The following is a 19,892-nucleotide window of genomic DNA, read 5'->3' as shown; positions in this document are numbered from 1 at the left end:
TTATCAGCCTGCTGTCATGCTCGTTACAAAACAGCTGGCATAATCTGGAAGGAATTGGCTCCATAAGCATTAAACAAAACAATGTGAGCAACAATGTTGCTGATTTTTTTCCAGGCAACTACAATTTTGATGAAATTACAACTTACCTGACTAATAAGTTCAAAGATCAACAAAAGCTAACAGTAAAAAGGGATGATTTGAAAAGAGGCTTTTCAATAACAAAAACAAAAAATATTGAAAGCTTTTCTTTTGATAAAAATCTTTCTAAACTTTTTAAGAACACAATTGTTGATGCTGCTAACGCAAGAATTGAAGATTTTACTAAGCCAGACTTTTATTACATTCACTGCGATTTACTTTCCAAAGAAAATAACTTGTATAATGGAAAGCCAAGTGACATTCTCGCTTGTGTACCAATAACCGGGAAACCTTATGATTTGGTTCATTACCCTCAAAATTTTATCAATAATTCACGTCGAACCAACGCTGTTCAGAGTGTGAACAGTGTCACATTGACCGTCAAAGACAAAACTGGCAGTAAGTTTGACTTTGTTGGAGCTCCGCTGCATTTTGAATTAGAATTAAATTAATATTTTTTTATTGTATACGACCATGTCATCTGCTAATGTTCTCCCGAGTGCCCCTGCTTATGGTGATCGCGAAGAAACACAACTTTATCCAAGCCTCCCAACAAATGCCGAGAATTTTCGGCTGACTGAAATAAGTAAAATTGAAAAAGAAATATCCGCTGAAGCTGAGCATTACAGGCTTGTGTTAAAAAAATATAAAAAAGTCCGGAAAGTTATTCACTATTCCGTGGTCTGTCTTGGCGCCGTGACGGCAGCTCTGTCTTCTGGAGCTGTTGCGACTTCACTTACTGGTGTTGGAATTGTTATCGGCGTGCCTGTTGCAGCAGTAGCAGGTATATCTGGCGCAGCTTCCACTGGCCTGTCAGTTATCAACAAAAAGCTTGAACGTAAAGTTAATAAGCACTCAAGAATCCTCGCTCTGGCTGTTGCAAAACATGACTCGATAAACAGCTCTGTCTCACAAGCTCTGAATGATAATCTTGTTTCTGACAAAGAGTTTCAACTGATCACACGAGAAATGCAAAAATATCGCCAACTTAAAGATACTTTACGCTCAAACTTTGCAAAAAAACAAACAAATTCACTCCAGCCAGACATCGGAAAAATTCGGGAAGAAATCAAGAGAGAAGAACGCAAAAGATTGGAAAAAAAACTTCTCGAAAGCGACACCGACATTTCAAAATAAAATTTCAGTCCAATAAAACATTTTTTCATTTTATAAAAGAATGATTGTCTGCGCTCATCTTGTCGTTTACTTTGTGTTTGAATATTTCACGCCCGAGTGTCAAAAAAATATTCGATACATAACCCGCGATGTTGTTAATTGCCTGAACGAGGCAAAATAAAAGGTTACAGCGCACTTAAAGTGACTTTCAGCCGAGTCGAAAGGATTAAATCTGAGTGTGCAAAAAATACAATTAAGTTGAAGCGAACAGCGAGAAATTGCGTGACCCACAGCGGCATGCAAATTTTTTTTGTGTTTGCGTGCGTGGGTGTACAAAGTCGGGGTATTACCCGAATGATATTTTTAGACTTTTGTAAGTTGTTTTCATTCCTGTGTGCTTAAAATCTGAGTTCTAAGCACTCAGGAATGTAAAATCTATTGTTTTACACGTGCACAACTATTGTTCTTTTGATTTAATGCACGTGACGGCCAATTGTGAGTCATTGTCACTAAAAATAGCTTAATGATGTCATTTTCTTTACTCTGTATATAAATCAAGCTAACACCTGGATATCATAAAGAATGACGAGCCAAACGCTCGCAAAAAACACATACGAAGAGTTTCAAAATGATCGCTGTGTTCCATGCAATTTTCTTTATTTTCACCGAACTTTTTGAGCCTGCTTGGCAGAAGAATGTCAGAAGAATAACATATCAAGTCGTTGAGGCCATAGAAGAAGCAAAACATAATAAATCACCCGCCGATTGAGTTGTTCCTGCTTAAAATATTCTTAATTTATGCACTCACCGGAGCGTGCAAGTTTTGTTTAGCTTGTTAAAACGTTTGCGACAACACTGCTGTCTAATTTTTTTAATTTTTCAATCAGCTCGTCTGTTAAAAAGATTGTTATTTGTTTTTCATTTTCTTTAGTTTTTTGTGTTTTGCTGCAGCCGCAATGGCTGCAAGCAAAACACATTGAGAGCTGAAGTTTGTGCCGTAAGGTACGTAAGGTGTAAGTGCCGTAACAGAGGAGAAATCTGAACTACCGATGTCAATCAAATCCATGAACAAACAAAATCGAAACCAATGAACCGTAGCGCTGATCGCATTCGAAGTTACGGGCCAAAGTATTCGAACGCAAACCACGTTGGACACGTTGGAAAACAGAAAACCGATTTAAAAGTATATCGCATTGGGAAAGAAAACAAACTGTGGCGCGACCACTCCAGTTTTATGAGAAAATTATTCTGCAGTTTTCATCATTTACGAAAAGAGCGAACACTTGGAACCTCGCCGAAGGTCATAAATATTTTCTCCAAAGGACCGGTTAGTGCACAGTTTGTAAACTTTCGCTTTGAAAATAAACTTACCCTCACCTTGTCTACACTGTCTACAGCATACTAGTACTGTATTAACTCTGAACTTCATATTTTAAAATAAAATGTATGAACGTGTAACTTGTCACGCAAAGACAGCTGGTGGTAGGCTGCACCGCTAATTGTAGCTGTATTCGAGCTATATAAAAGACAGCTAGAAACGAATTAATACTAGTAACATCACAATGGGAAAGAAACTTATTCAGTGGTTCACACCGTCGAAAACAAAGAAATATTAAAGGAAGTTCTCATTCACCAGATTCACTGCATCAGATGCAACATTCGTCAGTTCGTGTTTAAATGCGTGGCGACCAGTTTGTTTACTAGTTATTAAAAAATAATACGGTCTTCATTTAATAAACAGTTCATCCTTAAATTTCAGCTTTTCTACGACTGACAGGTAGGTACTATAGTATAAGCCCCGCTAAAATAGCTGGAAAGGGAAAGTTTTTTGAAAAATGAATTTTTGACTGCCACGCTGGCGCCACATGTTTATTTTGTGAAGATTAATTAAACGCCGTGAAAAATAGAATTTGATGTCCAGCGAGCCACTGCATCTTCGGCTACGCAGTCCTCAGTGAATCCTCCAACTTCACAAATTTCTAAAACTTTAAGAAAACGAACTTTCGCAGAATCAACAATTGGTCCTTATCGATCTTCCGATCTTGTTGTGAAGACACTGAAATTCGACGAGTGTTCATGCGTGAAGGGATGACTGACGAATGATAATAATTATTCATAGTGTCTAGATACCCGGCAGCCGGGAAGTGTTTTCAAAATACTACATACCCGGCAGTCTGAAATTATTCTAGAATTTCCACGGAAAAACCAATCCAATCCTCCTCAAAACTATAGATCTTTGCTTAGAAATGCCAAGCGATTTCAATTATAGTTTTGGCTTTGTGTTTGAGGAAATTTTCGAGCTTGGGCATACTACAAAATCTTGATTCTTCGACACTTAGAAAAAATTCGTACTCTGACTCCGGTGTCAACTCTTATAGAATAATTTCTACAAAAACTGAAGTTGAAACCCTGCGAGAGTATTCGATATTTGCTGAGAAATGCGAAGCGATTCTAAATAATGTTTTGCTTTTGTTGTGGACGAATTCTCTTGGCTTCGGCATACTATAAAATCCTCGACTCACGGCGGGCACGGTTGTTCAAAAGACTAGATACCCGGCAGTCAAAAATTCATGAATAATCAATACATTCAATATCCACAAAAATGATCATTGAAACCTAGCTCCCGAGAGTATTTAAGTATTTCAATTTTCGGTCGGAAACACCAAGCGAGTTTTTACAATGTCAGTTTGGTTTTGCACAAATTGTACGAACTTTATGTGACTCACGGGCACGATTTTTCAAAGACTACATACCCGGCAGTCAAAAATGCTTCCCGTTTTTCCATCAAAATTTCCATTTGAACCTGCTGAGATGTCGGTGTAGAAATACCAAGCGATTTTCCAACTTAAGGCCTCAACAATTTCCTCGGCAAAGTAGTACAAAATAGCTACAAAACGCTTGAGCGTTCGGTGACGAAAGTCCGCCACCGATGTAACTTCCGGTGTGACACTTTAGTGGCGTGACAAAGGTGGCACGTGGTGTTGGTTTTCGCGCCAAAACGAACTCGGCGTTGGAAGCGACGAAGTTCTTCTGTGGGCTAATAGCGTTGGAAGCGACGAAGCTCTCGGTTAAATAGAAATACAAAGCGTTCCTCTATATATAGTCACTCAAGTACATTTTTTCAAATTCAGGGGATTTGTCCCCTCAGTGAGGAGACCACTCTCAGATCAGTTCGCAACGTGTGCCTAATAGCGTTGAGGTTCTGTTGATCTAGGTCTGGGTCCTACTGGACCTAGTAACTAATAAGGGTATCCCTTTTTAGGACACACCGGAAGTTACATCGGTGGCGGACTTTCGTCTCCGAACGCTCAAGCGTTTTGTAGCTATTTTGTACTACTTTGCCGAGGCAATTGTTGAGGCCTTAAGTTGGAAAATCGCTTGGTATTTCTACACCGACATCTCATCAGAATCTCAGCAGGTTCAAATGGAAATTTTGATGGAAAAACGGGAAGCATTTTTGACTGCCGGGTATGTAGTCTTTGAAAAATCGTGCCCGTGAGTCACATAAAGTTCGTACAATTTGTGCAAAACCAAACTGACATTGTAAAAACTCGCTTGGTGTTTCCGACCGAAAATTGAAATACTTAAATACTCTCGGGAGCTAGGTTTCAATGATCATTTTTGTGGATATTGAATGTATTGATTATTCATGAATTTTTGACTGCCGGGTATCTAGTCTTTTGAACAACCGTGCCCGTGAGTCGAGGATTTTATAGTACGCCGAAGCCAAGAGAATTCGTCCACAACAAAAGCAAAACATTATTTAGAATCGCTTCGCATTTCTCAGCAAATATCGAATACTCTCGCAGGGTTTCAACTTCAGTTTTTGTAGAAATTATTCTATAAGAGTTGACACCGGAGTCAGAGTACGAATTTTTTCTAAGTGTCGAAGAATCAAGATTTTGTAGTATGCCCAAGCTCGAAAATTTCCTCAAACACAAAGCCAAAACTATAATTGAAATCGCTTGGCATTTCTAAGCAAAGATCTATAGTTTTGAGGAGGATTGGATTGGTTTTTCCGTGGAAATTCTAGAATAATTTCAGACTGCCGGGTATGTAGTATTTTGAAAACACTTCCCGGCTGCCGGGTATCTAGACACTATGATAATTATTTGTAAACTTTCGCTTTCAAAATGAACTTTGCGTTACGTTCAACGCCGTCTTTCTGTTGTTGTACGCCGGTGCGCGTGCGATTATTTATAATTTCTGAATTTTGATCAGTAAAATTATCAGGATTGAATTAACACAAAGTGACTACAATATAGTGCAATTATTAACCTGCACACAAGTGACAGACAATAAAAGACGTTGGATTTCAATCTCGACTCACTTGTCTTTCATCAACATGTTCCCTAAGACTTTGCTCTAGCAGCAAAACACATGGACCCATTGGGGCCCTATTTTTTGTATGTTGTAAACGCTTTTCCATGAGATCTTTTCAAGTTTTTCTTTACATTCAAGTTAATTTCTCCAGTTCTCCCTCTTCCCATCTTCGTTTACTCAATAAGAGCATTTGTTCAATTGAAAAATGATTCTGGCACAGCAAGGCAGCTTGAGATTTGTGAGCGCTCAAGCCGCAGAGATTTTGGGTGCCGCTCGCGATTTTTGCACACATAGACGGTGGTGGTTTTGGTCACTAATCTCGACAAGGAGCGAGGCGAGCTTGGGCGAGCCGAGCGAGTTGTCGCGATTTGTGCCAAAACCACCACCGTCTATGTGTGTCACGTCTTTGTCGCCAACAACAACTGTTTTGTGCGGCTCCGAAAAAACAGTCTACCTAATTCGGTAGTACTGCTAGAACACTACTCATTATTTTACTATAACTAAATATCTTACCCATGGCAGAAACCCACACATTGCCACATTGCTACAAGTCTTGCAGTTAGCCTGATTACTTCTTTAAAGAAAGCCAAATACGTCTCCTCATTGTTGTCTGTGACAACCTGTAGAAGATCAGAGAATCAAGATGAGAGATTTTATGTGACGAAGTCTTTGTCAGATTTACTACTACTAACAGTCGATTTGCCCAGGAACCAAATATATTCATTGCTAGTGGTAAAAATTACAAAAATCGCACTAATTCTACTTAGTTTACTTCCAAAGTATCTTTCACCTTATTCATCTCATAAGCGGACACTTAATAATGGCTCGTCGTCTCGCTTAGGGGTGTAAATTTCGGACTTTGGGTCCCGCTTAGGGTGTTCTGGGCAAAATGACAATATTTTTAGCTGCCAGGGTCTCGTTAAGGGTTACACACGAAGAAATATACAAATATAAATTCTCTTTTCAGAATTTTGGTATCTTTAAGGGGTCTAAAATAGCTTCAGCCATGCCCAGATTGGTATCTTTTAGGTTTATTTCCCAATTAATTTCCGTCCCTTTAACTCTTTCGCTGCTGACTTTTCTGTTGACCTTACTCCCCCGCAGTGCTGCATTTTTTTCACAGTGCATTGATCACACAGTCACGCATCATTCAACAATATCTTTCGTTCTTGCAAGCATAATGAAGGTGCCTAACATATTCTTCGACGCAACTTTTCAATCATTTTTTGGTCCTTTCACTCTTCGCCATCTGTGCTTCCTTCCACGTGAGGTGAAACATTTGCATGCCGCGTCGCATACTCAATCTGTTCATTCAATCGCTAACACAACTGTTATATCTCGGCGGTCGGTTAGTTTCCGGCCTCCTCGATGAAATTTCTCTCGCCCTGTTTATTCCTGCCCGTAAAAGAAAGTGTAAATGATTGTCGATATACTCCGCATTATTAGCAAACGGCAAAAGATCGTGTCGTCACGCTTTCCAGTTCTCCGGGGTATCTGAAGTATTATTGATCATAGCGTCCCTACTGAAGACAGTTTCGAAAGGGAATCTGGGATTGTTTATCATGTCGGAAAACTCGACATCCGCACTCAGAGTCACGAAATGAAATGTTGAGTTTTCTCGACAACCGCAGCGAAAGAGTTAATATGGGAGTCCCCTCCTGCCCCCCCCCCCCCCCCCTCCGGGAGTCATGGTTCCAGTCACATACAAACACTATTTTTTTAACCTTTCAAAAGCGGACAGCTCTCTTAAGAAAACACTTTTTTCAGTTTTAATTTGACAGTACTGCATATAACATGATAATGAATGAATCAAAATGATTACCTGTGGAAAAAATGTTTTTATGGTATGGTCCAGAAGTTGGATAAGAATGTCTGTACGTCCCACACTTGGACCTTTGCGTCCCGTCATAGGGTCTGTTGGTTTAAATATCTCAAAAGAACCAAACCTTGGAAGTGAATAAACAAAGACTGAAGTTAATTTAATGCAAAATTTAAGAAACAGAAACCAGAGGGTCTGAGATCAGCTAGTGTCAGGCATAAAATATGTAATATAATACAACAGTTTACCTGAGAAATGTTGGCGCAATCCTCAAAATGATGGTGCATTTTTCCCTTATAGGATTTCCATCATAAAATATATCCCTGATTATTCTTGTGTCTGATGTTACACAACTACCAGCTGTAGAAATGAAAGGAAAAAACTATTGGTTTATGCATTCAAATAATTTATGACTTTTTTGAATGTTTCTTCAACATTTCAAGACATTGTTAGTATCAACTCAAATTTAGGAGAAATTAAGAAAATCAGCAAGAAAATCACGACTGTCTTTTTCTTAGACAACCCTTGGTTCCTTCAAGACAACATTTGTTACAAAATAAATTAGAGGGAATGAAAGAAGTTCTGAAAACGGAAGATTTTGAAAGACATTCAACAGTATTATTACCTCTTGTAGTTGGGATTCCAAGAAAGTGCATTGCCTAAAAAGGAAAATTATTTTAAACTTATGATTGATCAATAATACTATTTTTAAATTAATTTTTGAGTTTTATGACTGAAGTTGAATTGAAACTAGTATTAACATTGTTAATGGTGTGAACCCAGGAGTATCAGTAGGTTGTATAGTGTGATCGTCCTCGTCCTCGTGTAAAGTTTGTCAACAGTTATACTGTAATTAGTCAGTTTCGATCTGTCACTGACTAATAACTGTTGACAAACCTTACACAAGTCTTACAGCCAATAACATCACAGCTTAACTGACCAATCAACTTTAACGGACCAGACAGTCATCAACTTTATCGACTGACAACAACTTTTCACTTGACCCTGAAGATAACTGCTGCTCAGGTTGTTGAAACGTCCATTACCAACAACAGTTCTTCTCGGAACTACTTTCACCCAGATGATCACACTATACAACCTATAATTAACATCAGCACATTACAGGACACCAGGTGGAATGTCAATATATATATTTTTTAATTCTTATAAAGAATCCATTACCTCACTGCAAAGAAACTCTCTTATGCTTGATCGTAACACTTTCCTTCCATCTGCTTGCCTGGAATAGGGTGTTAGACCAGCGCCTTTAAACTGCATCTCCCATCTTTCTCCTTTCTTGTTTACCACCTCACCAAGATACCTGGAACAAAATATAATTCAAGATGGTTGACAGTTTAAGGTGATTCCACGGAATATTGCGCATCCTTGCTGCGCATAAGTTTTCGCGTCATTTAGCGCACTCACGCACACAGAACACTACAAGATTCCCTTCAGGCTTCGCTTGGTAGGGAAATAAATGGTCGTTTTCTCTTAAATGAACACGGTGACTCCCTTTTTTTAATGAATTAATTTAAATGTCATACGGTTGTCTACAATATACCGCAGTTTAAAGAAAAGTTTAAAATTCTACATTGAGATATTTTAATTTAAATGCCGTTAAAAACACGTTTTTAGGTAGTGCCGTTAACATGCGCACAAAGCAAAATCTTTAATTTCTTTCATTATCTTAATTTCTGTACAATAAGAATAGTTTTTAATATAAGATTAAAGTCTATTTTGTTTAACTAGACTAATACTTTAATGCAAAAATGATTTTTTTTAGAAACAATAGTTCCCCATTCGGATTACTAGGGTTCCTAATATATACCTCGCGGGTCGTATATTTACTGTAATGCCTATCCATTTTACACAAAAACTAGCACGGTGACCCCCATTTTTTATTTCATTTTTTTAATGCTCATAACATAATTGTAACCTGGACCAAGTTTCAGAAAAATTTTAATACTCCTTCTATTTCAGTGAAATCACCTTAACATTAAGTTTGGCTGTCTTTGCCAAATCATTCTCGTTCCCAGAGCCGCTTGTCCCTCTTCGCTGGCAGAGCCTGGGGCATAAGCAACAAGTGGCTCTGGGAACACATGATTTGATTGGCTTGAATTTTAACAAAGGAAATTAAAATATAGCAAATCAAACCAACTGTTTTAAAGGGATTCTATAACAATTGATTTGATTGGCTAGGTTCAAATTTCCCTTATAAAAAATCTGGCCTATCAAATCAAGTGTCTCCAGAGACACTTGTTACTCACGCCCCAGGCTCTGCCAGCTAAGAGGGGCAGACAGTTCAGGGGACAAGAATGTTTGTCAAATCTATTATCAGCTTAGGGGTGGGGGGGGGGGATGGCAAGCAGGCAGGATGGCTAAACTGCAGAATACCTTGCAACCATTTTGCATCTTATCAAATAACAATAGCTCCTATTGTTTTATTCCTTGTTCTTTAGAGAGTTCCATCTTAATGAATTTCACTTGCAGAGCCCAGGTATTCTGTAGCTGCTAACCAGGAGTTCTTGTAACAAAGCCACAAAATAAACACAAACAAAAAAATGCTTAAATCACAATTCTCTAAAATTATGCACAATTCACGGGGTCAAAAAAATAACCTTGCCCCCCTCCCCCACCAACCACCTCAGCTTATACCAAGCACTCTTCCCATTACACGCAGGCATACATTAAATAAACATCTCATGCCAGTGTTGTCAATGCTGACATAAAATACACGCCTAGCACAGTCAAGTCCAAATTTTGAAAAGCACCCCCAACATTCACCCCCCTAACCCCTCCTCATCCCCTCATCCCAAGAGCCCCCCGGGGGGACTCCCATATTAAAGGGACGGGGATGCTCGTCGGAAATTTTGAAAAGAACTCCTAAAAGAGACCAATCTGGGCGTGGCTCAAGCTATTTTAGACCCCTAAAAGATACCAAAATTCTGAGAAAAAGAACTTATACAGTAAAAACAGGCGTGTAAGAACCTAGGGATTTAAGAACCTTCTGGCAGAAATTTGCTTTTTTAATACCCCAAAATATAAGAACCTGTTTAGCCAAACAAATTCCAACAGGTTCTTATTTTGGGGTTTAACTATTTAATTTATATATTTTTTTACCAAAAACCAAAAAGATACTGCAGTACTGCATCATTGATCAATTAATGTTGTTGGACTTTTGGCAACATAGGTACATTAATAAATATTTATAATAAAGAACAGACCAGATTTTGTACCTTTTCTGATAATCAACAACAATGTCTACTCTGTAGAAATTAAGAACCTAATTAAGAACCTACTTAGCCTCAACTGCCAATAAGTACCCCATAATACAAGAACCTGTTTTGCCAAACTCTGAAAAAGTAGGTTCTTACACGCGGGTTTTTACTGTATTTGTATATTTCTTCGTGTGCAACCCTAAACGAGACCCTGACGGCTAAAAATATTGTCATTTTCTTGCATTTTCCCCAGAACACCCTAAGCGAGACCCAAAGTCCGAAATTTATACCCCTAAGCGAGACGACGAGCATCCCCGTCACTCTCATATGGGAGTCCCCCCCCCCGGGAAGAGCCCATTACATAACCTGTGAAAAATGTTGATTTTTTGGTTTTCAAACAATTAGACACCAACTTACATTGCAGCCCCATCTCCTAGCTGACCAGAAAAATAACCGAACTGATGACCACAGTAGCAATGAGCTGCAGGCTCCGTTCCAGGCAAAAGTTTATTCCCACTGAAAAATTCTGCAAAGTCATCCCGCCTTAACTCGTCCTCACACAAATCCAACAGGGCCATTGCATTCGTAGAATACGCCACCGTTGTGGGATTTTCCACCGGAGTTGGTTCAACACGAGAAAAGCAAGCTCCAGGGACCTGCCGTACGTAGTTTTTCAGCTCCTTGTCTAAGGGTAAAGACCTCAAAGCTAAGTTGTCTAAGTTCAGAGTTTCCAAAGTCGCCATCTTGTATTCAAATCTGAGTGGTTCCTCTAGGCTCGAGCAAACAAAACGCTTCAGAAATAAAATTGAAGAAGAACATAAGGTTTTCCCTCTATATCCAAGTTTGAAATTAACGGTCCAGGAGAACAATATTTTTCGTGCAAAACTAAAGTAAGACATTCAGAACAATACGAAATTTATATTTTTATGCAAAATGCCGCTTCCGTTGATTTCTGGGATATCCTCCGGGCGGGAGAAAGAAATCGGGAAAGAGTCGTTTTGAAATCGGAAGAAATTTGTTTCCGATTTTGTCCGATAACTTCCGACTTTGCTGGGTCCAGACCTTCTATTGGAAACACCTGTAGACCGAGAGGTATTGGTACCCAGAATACGAGCGTGACCTTCCAAGTCCGCATGCTTGTTCGTGTCTGGAATAAACCGTGAAAATATGGGAGAAGTAAAGTAAGTAATCGCGTTCATTTACCCTATTCGGTATAATATTTTAAAGCGTCTAATACCGTTTTATTTTACTGCTACAGAACACTTTCACCACCAACGAGATGGGCCCAGAGAAAAGACAAAGTGTTTCTCACGATAGAAGTAGCAGATTGTCAAACGCCAGAAATTAAACTCGAATCGCAAACGCTTCATTTCAGGTGAGCCTTTAGCTGTTCGCGTTGATGTCTGTAATTGTGTGAAATCTGTTTGTCCAAGTAGCAGTAGATCTTGTTATTACAAATACATGCGGAAAGAAGCGAAATTTAAGCACAAAGCCAAAATCGTGCGTGAAACGATTCGACCAATAGTTCATAAGCCTATTAATTAGCGAGAAGTCGGGTCGTACATTTGTACTAGTTGAATATTTGACTTATCATTTGTTAAACCACAGTGCGAAGGGCGGAAATGAACAGAAAATCTATGCACTGGATTTAGAGTTCTTCAACGAAGTCATTCCAGAGGTGAGTTGCTTGGTATTTTAAGTCTTTATGTTTTCACATTCACTTTGTCCTGTTTCCAAGAATTTTAATGTACGTTTTTATATATAATAGAATTTAGTGGATGACATCAGAAGGCGCCTTACTTAGCCAGTGAAAATTTCATACTCACAAGCTGTACAGTCAACTTTCTCAAAAACGGACCCCATCAGGACCACCTCCAACTGTCCGTTTTAGAGAGGTGTCTGTCTTAAAGTAGGAAGTTGAGTTACAGTAAAATGACTGAAAAATGGCAAAGACAGGACCAACACCAAATGTTCGTCTTAAAGAGGTGTCCGTCTTACGAAGGTGTCCGTTAGGAGAGAGTTGACTGTATTTTTTTTGGTTGATTTGGCTTGTGAGAAGTTTGACATTTGATTTACATTTCAGTTTTTTTGTAAGGTATTCCAGAAAAATTTTCCAACAGCAAGCACTCCCCTGGGTTGTCATGGTAACTGGCCAAATGTTTCCACCCTCATTGTTTAAGAACTGAGGTCTGTTGCAAAATCTGTAGACCTGGTTCTTTACCCAGAACTTTTGAGGATATTCTATTAAACGTCATCATAATTACACATTGGAATACTGAGTTAATGTTGATAAACCTTATTGTTACTTATTTTCGCGGGAACTTAATTTTGTGAAAATGAAACAGGTATATTTTGCGGGACCTAATTTTCGCGATTTGGCCAAAAATATGTAATTATACATAAAAAATACAACAGAAAACGTTGAAAATAAATTTTCGTGGGTCTTAAATTTCGCATTTTTAATAAAAAAAAATTGCAATAAAAAAAGTACGAAATAGTAAAAAAGGTATGTGATATAAGAATCAATCGAGTGTCAAGGTTTATTTGGTTTTGCAGAACATTAATGCTGAATGATTGAAAAAAACTTTTGCAACTTTCTCATCCAATCAGAAGGGAGGCACAGTTGCCTATGGGTGCGTGCCCAGGATTGTATCCTTCTCGATATAACGATCCTCGAACCGTAGTTCGGGGCGCACTCGGTATAGACGCACCCCAAACTGCAACATTGTTATGTAAGTTTAGAAACTGAAAATTTCCAAAAAACTCGGTTATAAGACGCACCATAGTTGGAGCGTTGAAAAAATGTCGTGATCAATTTAAGGACAGTTTTTTCTTAAATTTGAATGTTTGAATGTTGTATTCCTTGCAAATCTTCGAGTAAAAAGCTAACATTTTCTGCTAAAAAAGAGAAATACTGAGCAAAAAATCTTATTTGATAGCTGCTGGAACTGCAGATGTGTTGACTAAGGGGCTGGACAAGTCCTCACGCTATTTTCAGTGACTTTTGGTGTTCCTTTCTTCTAAAGTCAATCGCTTATGTTCTAAAATCTGTCGCGATTATTATCTTAAATAATCTTCGCGGTCATATGCTGCTGCACTTGCATGAACTTCCCACAAAAAAAGATTTTTCTCGAAAAAACTGTGCCCCTTATAACGAATAACTACGCTATATATCCCGATATATGATGAAATTCTTTCGAATTGGGAAACCGATATAACGACCTTTGATATAACGATAGTCCCCATATAACGTGAGATTTAGCAGAAGACGTAAAATCCTCACGATATAACGATATTATATAAACGTCACATTTTATTTGCAAAACATTGAATTTAATGCAATAATATTACATTTCTAAAAACAGCTTTGTATGATGATATACGAAAATAATATTGTGTTCTAAATAATTATCTTTATCCTCCTTCCGTGATATGCAGTAAAAAGTACTTGTTAGGTTTACCCCGATATAACGATATTTTCGGTTATTTTACGGCCATATCGTTATATCGGGAGTTTCGATATAACGATTCTTTGATATAACGATACAGTTGAATCCCGATAACTCAAACCCTCAGTAACTCGAACTCCCGCTAACTCGAACCTTTTTTGATTTCCCTTCAGGTCATTTTCTTCAAATTACCCTCGATAACTCGAACTCCCGCTATCTCGAACCTTTTTCGATTTCCCTTGAAGGTTCGAGTTATCGGGATTCGACTGTATTATTTTACTGCTCCCTTGGCATATCGTTATATTGGGGTTCCACTGTAAATGGCCTTGCTGACCATGAGTTTCTCCAGCTGTCGCTCAGTGGATAGAGCACCCATCAGGTGTTTGGGAGATTATGGGTTGGATTCCCATTGGAGCCTCAGATTTTTTATCTTTGTCCCATGCTCATGACTTGATGAATATTACATTGTAATCACTACCAGCAGGATGTTGCTGTCGGTGTAACTGCTTAGTTACCATCAATAATTGAAGGCCTCGGTGCAAAAAGAGCAGATGTGATTTTGGCTAAAAATGAACATTGCCAAAACACCTCCAAAATTTGTGTGCGGGTTTGTTTACATAAGTGAAACATTGTTCAGTAATGAAATTATTTTCACAGGCGTTTGCCCCGTTTCCGAGAAATAACATATGCAAAAAACTAGGTTTTTCCAGTCGGCATCTTAAGAAGGGTCTTTGTTTAAATCGAACAAAGAAACTTCTGAAAACGCCAACTTGAAAACCCGAGCTTTTTGCATATGTTATTTCTTGAAAACGAAGCAAAAACAAGGAACAATAAATACGGTACAAATTGTCACATAGATAAACAAACCCACATACGACATGTCAAGTTGTTTTGTCAATGTTCATTTTAAGCCAAAACTACTTCCACCCTTTTTGCACCGAGGCTCTATTTTTTTTGGTTTTTCCGGGGTTTTACAAAAAAAAAAGGGGAAAAGGGGTTTTTTCTTTTTTTTTTATAAAATGTTTTCCCCCTTCCCCCCGTTCCAACCTTTTTAAAAAAAGAATATATTATCGCTGGCTCAACTGCAATAACAGCTATTGACAGGAATTACAATCATTGTAAAAGTGAAATATTCTTTACAGAAATCTAAACAGCATATAACTGCAAGGGAAATAACATTCATTATCATGAAGAAAGAAGAAGGACCTTACTGGCCAAGATTGCATAAAGAAGGAAAGAAGGTAAGGTTACGTAACTAGATTCAGGTGTTATACCCCCAGGTATTAAAAAAAACATGTTCAAGGATCTTTTTTGATCAGCCAAATTTTCCAAGGCACACAACTGTAATTTAGAAAACAACAAGACCAACTTTGCAATGGGAGGCTCAATTGTGAAAAACACCCATACATGTGAATAATTTAAGCTCCATCCAAATGTAGCCAATGGTTTTTTAAGTGATTTTCTTTCAAGTAATACTTTCAAACTTAAAAACATCGACCCAACATTTTCAAGTTTTAGGCAATTTTCTTCCTTTCCGTCCACAGCAACCCTCCAAGTTTATTTTTTTCCTTAGTGGCCATTTGGCCACCAACTACTCAAGATTTGGTCGCCAGTGAAAAATTTTACTCACCAAATTAAGCTGATGCTTTCAATCATTCCTCTCAATTTTAGTCGCCAGGCTGGCGACCTTGGTTCAAATTAAGTCGCCAGCTCCACAATTTTAGTCGCCATGGCGACTAAAATGGTCTTAACTTGGAGGGTTGCACAGCCAGACCACTTTTTCACAATTTTCATGAATTGGCCACTGTTAGTTGATTTCTAATTAATAGCAACACCTTCATTGGATTTTCATGAAGCAGTAATCTCCCTTTTTTCCGCCCATACTGCGTACCCGGTGACACTGCCCTTTAAATCATTTTCAATTGCTTCTCTTGCAGCCAAGTTTCCTTCATACTGATTTTAATAAGTGGAGAGATGAAGATGACTCCGAGGGCGAAGACACGGGTATGGACGATAATTTTGAAGATGTAAGTGAATACTTAAGATGTTCTAGACGTGTTGTGTAGCGAACATTTTTGTTTTCAAAGTACAGGTAGTTCCTTGCTCCATTTTCTTGCAAAATTATAATGACAGTAAAATCCTGCATACAAAAACCAACAATAATTATTTTCTAGGTCAGGCTGAATAGGTTCTTATATATTTGATGTATACCGGTAATCAGAAACCCATAAGGGCCTTGAAACGTATAACTTACTATGATTCGCATTGTACAAAGCGTTTGCACATTCGTTTACACTAAGTACCATATTTGGAAAATTACGATAACCATTTAACCAATCAAAATTACTATGTTTGGATTAAATTCACAGCGCGCGCTAGCTCGCGCTCGATGGCGTAATCTTGTTTTTGAACAAGCTTGGTTAATAAAGTTAAATTTGGTTAAATTCTCCTGTTTCATCTTCTTGATTTAGTTTAGAAAACTTCGCTGCGATACACTTAATGTATTTCTTCAGTTTCTGTAAGAAATTTATGGCGTTTAGGTTGAAATTCAAGCAACTTACCGCAAAACTAAAAAAATTATGTTGCGTGTGTCATTTCGTGTATAAAGCATTCGCGTACAAATTGTTTGTGTTTCCAAATATGGTACTTAGCAAAATGAATATTCAAACGCTGTGCGCGCGCGTTACACGTTTCAACCCTTATGGGTTTCTGGTATAATGGAATAACAGTATTTTACATCAGTTTTCATGTGGTACTTTACTGCTTAGCAGTACAGTTTTGTTGACAATTTTAAATTACAGGTATACCCGTCCAGTAGAAGTTGAAAGGATAAGTCCTGTTTCATTTTAGTCTGCAACAGTTTCATGGAAATAAATTTTGCAGTCAAGAAGTTTAATACCCTGTATAACTGCCAAGCCTTCAGTCTTTCTTCAATAATAAATTATATTACTTGCCTACCACTATGAACCTTTTCCAAGTTTCAGGCTTATTGGTTTTTTAAAAAAATGGGTGTCTAAATGGCACATTTCAAGCTTTAGATTCTTAATCTGCTATGTTATTATGCATGAGATTTTACTGTACTCAACTGTAAAATTAATTCCTTAGCTAAGAGACTTTGGTTATTATTTTTACAGATGATGAGTAAGATGAGTGCAGGTGGCGGACAGGTAAAGATGCGTTTCTTTTCCAACATTGTTCTATTTAGCGACTTCTTTGACAACTTGATTAATTTTACCCTGAGTAATGGCTTATGCTATAAAAATTGTGAGCTTTTAGGGCTTGAGGGGGTGCAAAGGAAAACCGAGAGCTAGAGGCCACTAACTTTTTAACTCACTGGTTTACTGGCTAGTGACATGTCAGATTTTACTAGCCAAAAGTAATTTTTCACTAGTCAGGTACTGGTATATTGATTTCTATCAAGAACAGTTGACTTTTCCGAGTTTTTTTCTGTCCTAAATTGTGGAATTCCTCGCCTATTCACTAGTCAAATGTCTCGAGCCCTGGCTTTTACAGAGATTGAAAAAAATTGAATTTCAGCTCGTCCTTCGGATATTTATTTATTTTCTATTTAATTTTTCCAAAAAAAACAAATAAATACACTCACTCCCAATCAGCTCTCAAATTCTGCTTGCCCTGGGCAGTTGCATGTTTTTCTTAGTTTATTCTTTTTATGATTTAGTCGGCAGATGACTTGCCTGGGGCTTTGCCCATCAGGCAAGTCAGAATGAAAAGTATTTAACTTGCTCGGCGAGAAAATCTTGTTGTCCTGGATGACTGGACAGCACTTTTTTTTCAAGCCTTGCTGTACGAGTTTTTAAAATTTATCTCACCAATACACAATAGACCTGGCAGTTTTCTAGCAAGTCTTGAGAGAAATATTAGTTAGTAGTTCATGTATTTGATTACTTTTGCTTTCTTAGGGATTTGATCCGGGAGAACTACAAGGAGAAGAGTCAGATGATAGCGATGACGAAGGTTAGTATCTTTTGGAAGGCTTTAATTTGATTAGTTTCTTTTGCATGTTGAAATCAGTTGCCAAGGGAAGGAACAAGATCCAGTTACTCACCATATAATAGATGATAATAGATGTTTGCATTATTTTAAGCAGCCCCACAAATAATAATAATAATAATAATAATAATAATAGTAATATTAATAATAATAGTAATAATATTTAATATTTATATTGCGCATTTTCTATAGAATAATCAAATGCGCATTATGAACATTACAATAGTTACAAAAATAAGAACCTTTTTACAATCTTTATAAAATTAAAAAATTAAAAAAATTAAAAATTAAAAACGAAACCTACACTATTTACAATTGGCTATAAGAAAAATAATTTGCAGAAAAACTGTAAAAAAATCTAAATATAAACTAATTGTACTAACAAAATGCCTTGCTGAATAAAAATGTCTAAAGTTTCTGTTTAAAATCACTTTTGGTGCAGACAGATGCACTATGGGAAGACTGTTCCAAAGCCGTGGCGCTGCCGCCAGGAAGGATCGATCCCCCATGGTAGCTTTTGTGAAACACTTTGGGGTGCTCAGAAAGATTCCCTTGTTATTTTGCCGTAAATCATAGCGGGATGGCCTTAAAACAGAAATTAAATCGATGAGATATTTAGGGGCTCAGAGCCCTGGTGTACAAAATTTGCATCACGAACAATAGGTCATCATTAGTTGAACCTTGTTCCCTGAGACATGGATCGTGAATCATTGTGAAAGAGTAATCAGTATCAATTTACACAAAGGCACACCTCGACATAATAATAATAATAATAATAATAATAATAATAAAAACAAATAATATTAATTATTATAATTTTTAAATAATAATAATAATAATAATTTTATTTCTAAAATATTTACAATGGCTTAAAATACATTCTGACTTAAGTTTGAGCATACATTACAAATACAACTTATTTTTGGCCAGAAAACATGTTTTATATGTCTTCTCAAACTCATTAATAATTCAACAATTTAAAACAGAAAATCACAACTGTGAAGGAGGTTTGGATACCTGATCTTAATTAGCATAGATTTTTACGATTTCATTTCTCTGTGTACTCCATAGTTTTTGATTTGATTGAGAAGATTATATCAAACACTCTAGATAGACAGTGTTTCATTGGCTATCCAAACACCTCAAAAATTATTTCATCAAAATACTCTGCTGCATGTCGTTTTTTTGGTGTTTGGATATCCTGATGAAACACTGTCGCTCATGTTTGATTACATCAAACTTGACTTTGCTAACTAAAGATAACTTTGAAAGTTCTCTGGTAAATTTTCAAATTCTACATTGCAAGTTTGAGGCCCTATGCGCCAACTTGGCGCCAGGGGACAGGTGAAGGTGACATTGCAAGTTTGGTGGCAGTGTGAGCTTTAAAAATTAAGAACATCTGGAGTGTTATCATACCAGTGATGTCTCTGTTAATGCACTGTTAGGTACAATGCAGTTCAACAACCATTTCTTCAGAAACTTAATATACAAATCCATTTGTCTTCTTCTTTTCAGAGTTACCTGACCTAGAGAGTTGAGAATATTTAGTTCACTGTTCAGAGAATTCAATAGTGCCTGGCAAAGCAGTTCAGTGTTGAACTTTAACGTCTTGTGGTGGGCATGTTGTCATTTTCATCGTGCAGTGATTTCATGCCCAGCTGTTCGTGTCAGTTGCTTTTACCTGTTGTTAAAAAAGTTGCAATATAAATATGTCATTTGTCAGTCTGAAATAAACTTGTCACTTGTTAGTAATAAGTGGCTTTTGGTAAAAGAGCTTGTCGCTTGGTTGTAACTTTTACTCTAGGCCCCAGCTTTAAA

The 19,892-nt window shown here is 37.5% G+C and overlaps 2 protein-coding genes across 2 annotated transcripts in view; one reads left to right on the top strand and one right to left on the bottom strand.

Annotated features, from left to right (window-relative positions):
* LOC144661712 (protein adenylyltransferase SelO, mitochondrial-like) overlaps positions 1–11,547 on the bottom strand; it is a 37,795-nt gene extending 26,248 nt beyond the window's left edge. Inside the window, exons 1-6 of the mRNA XM_078522524.1 lie at positions 11,032–11,547; positions 8,579–8,717; positions 8,022–8,055; positions 7,645–7,756; positions 7,400–7,523; positions 6,091–6,197 (exon numbers count right to left, since the gene is read on the bottom strand). Coding sequence (XP_078378650.1) covers positions 6,091–6,197; positions 7,400–7,523; positions 7,645–7,756; positions 8,022–8,055; positions 8,579–8,717; positions 11,032–11,513 — 998 coding nt within the window. The 5' untranslated portion in view covers positions 11,514–11,547. The remainder of the gene's footprint in view (positions 1–6,090; positions 6,198–7,399; positions 7,524–7,644; positions 7,757–8,021; positions 8,056–8,578; positions 8,718–11,031) is intronic.
* Positions 11,548–11,701: 154 nt separating this feature from the next.
* On the top strand, positions 11,702–19,845 carry LOC144660403 (prostaglandin E synthase 3-like). Its single transcript, XM_078521017.1, has 8 exons — positions 11,702–11,795; positions 11,873–11,989; positions 12,223–12,292; positions 15,206–15,304; positions 16,001–16,090; positions 17,198–17,230; positions 17,984–18,038; positions 19,590–19,845. The coding sequence occupies exons 1-8, from the start codon at positions 11,782–11,784 to the stop codon at positions 19,610–19,612; spliced, it is 501 nt and encodes a 166-aa protein (XP_078377143.1). The 5' UTR covers positions 11,702–11,781; the 3' UTR covers positions 19,613–19,845.
* The last annotated feature ends 47 nt before the right edge of the window (positions 19,846–19,892 follow it).

The sequence above is a fragment of the Oculina patagonica genome, chromosome 7 (assembly GCF_052425735.1).
Source record: "Oculina patagonica isolate OP01 chromosome 7, crgOcupat, whole genome shotgun sequence".
In the NCBI taxonomy this organism is placed as follows: domain Eukaryota; kingdom Metazoa; phylum Cnidaria; class Anthozoa; order Scleractinia; family Oculinidae; genus Oculina; species Oculina patagonica.
This window is presented reverse-complemented; position numbering and strand designations above follow the sequence as displayed.

What these genes read in the sequence shown, in the direction of transcription:
- LOC144660403 (XM_078521017.1), top strand. An exon ending in TCGCAAACGCTTCATTTCAG is followed by an intron (nt 11,990 to 12,222) that starts GTGAGCCTTTAG and finishes GTTAAACCACAG; the next exon opens with TGCGAAGGGCGGAAATGAAC. An exon ending in TGGACGATAATTTTGAAGAT is followed by an intron (nt 16,091 to 17,197) that starts GTAAGTGAATAC and finishes TTATTTTTACAG; the next exon opens with ATGATGAGTAAGATGAGTGC.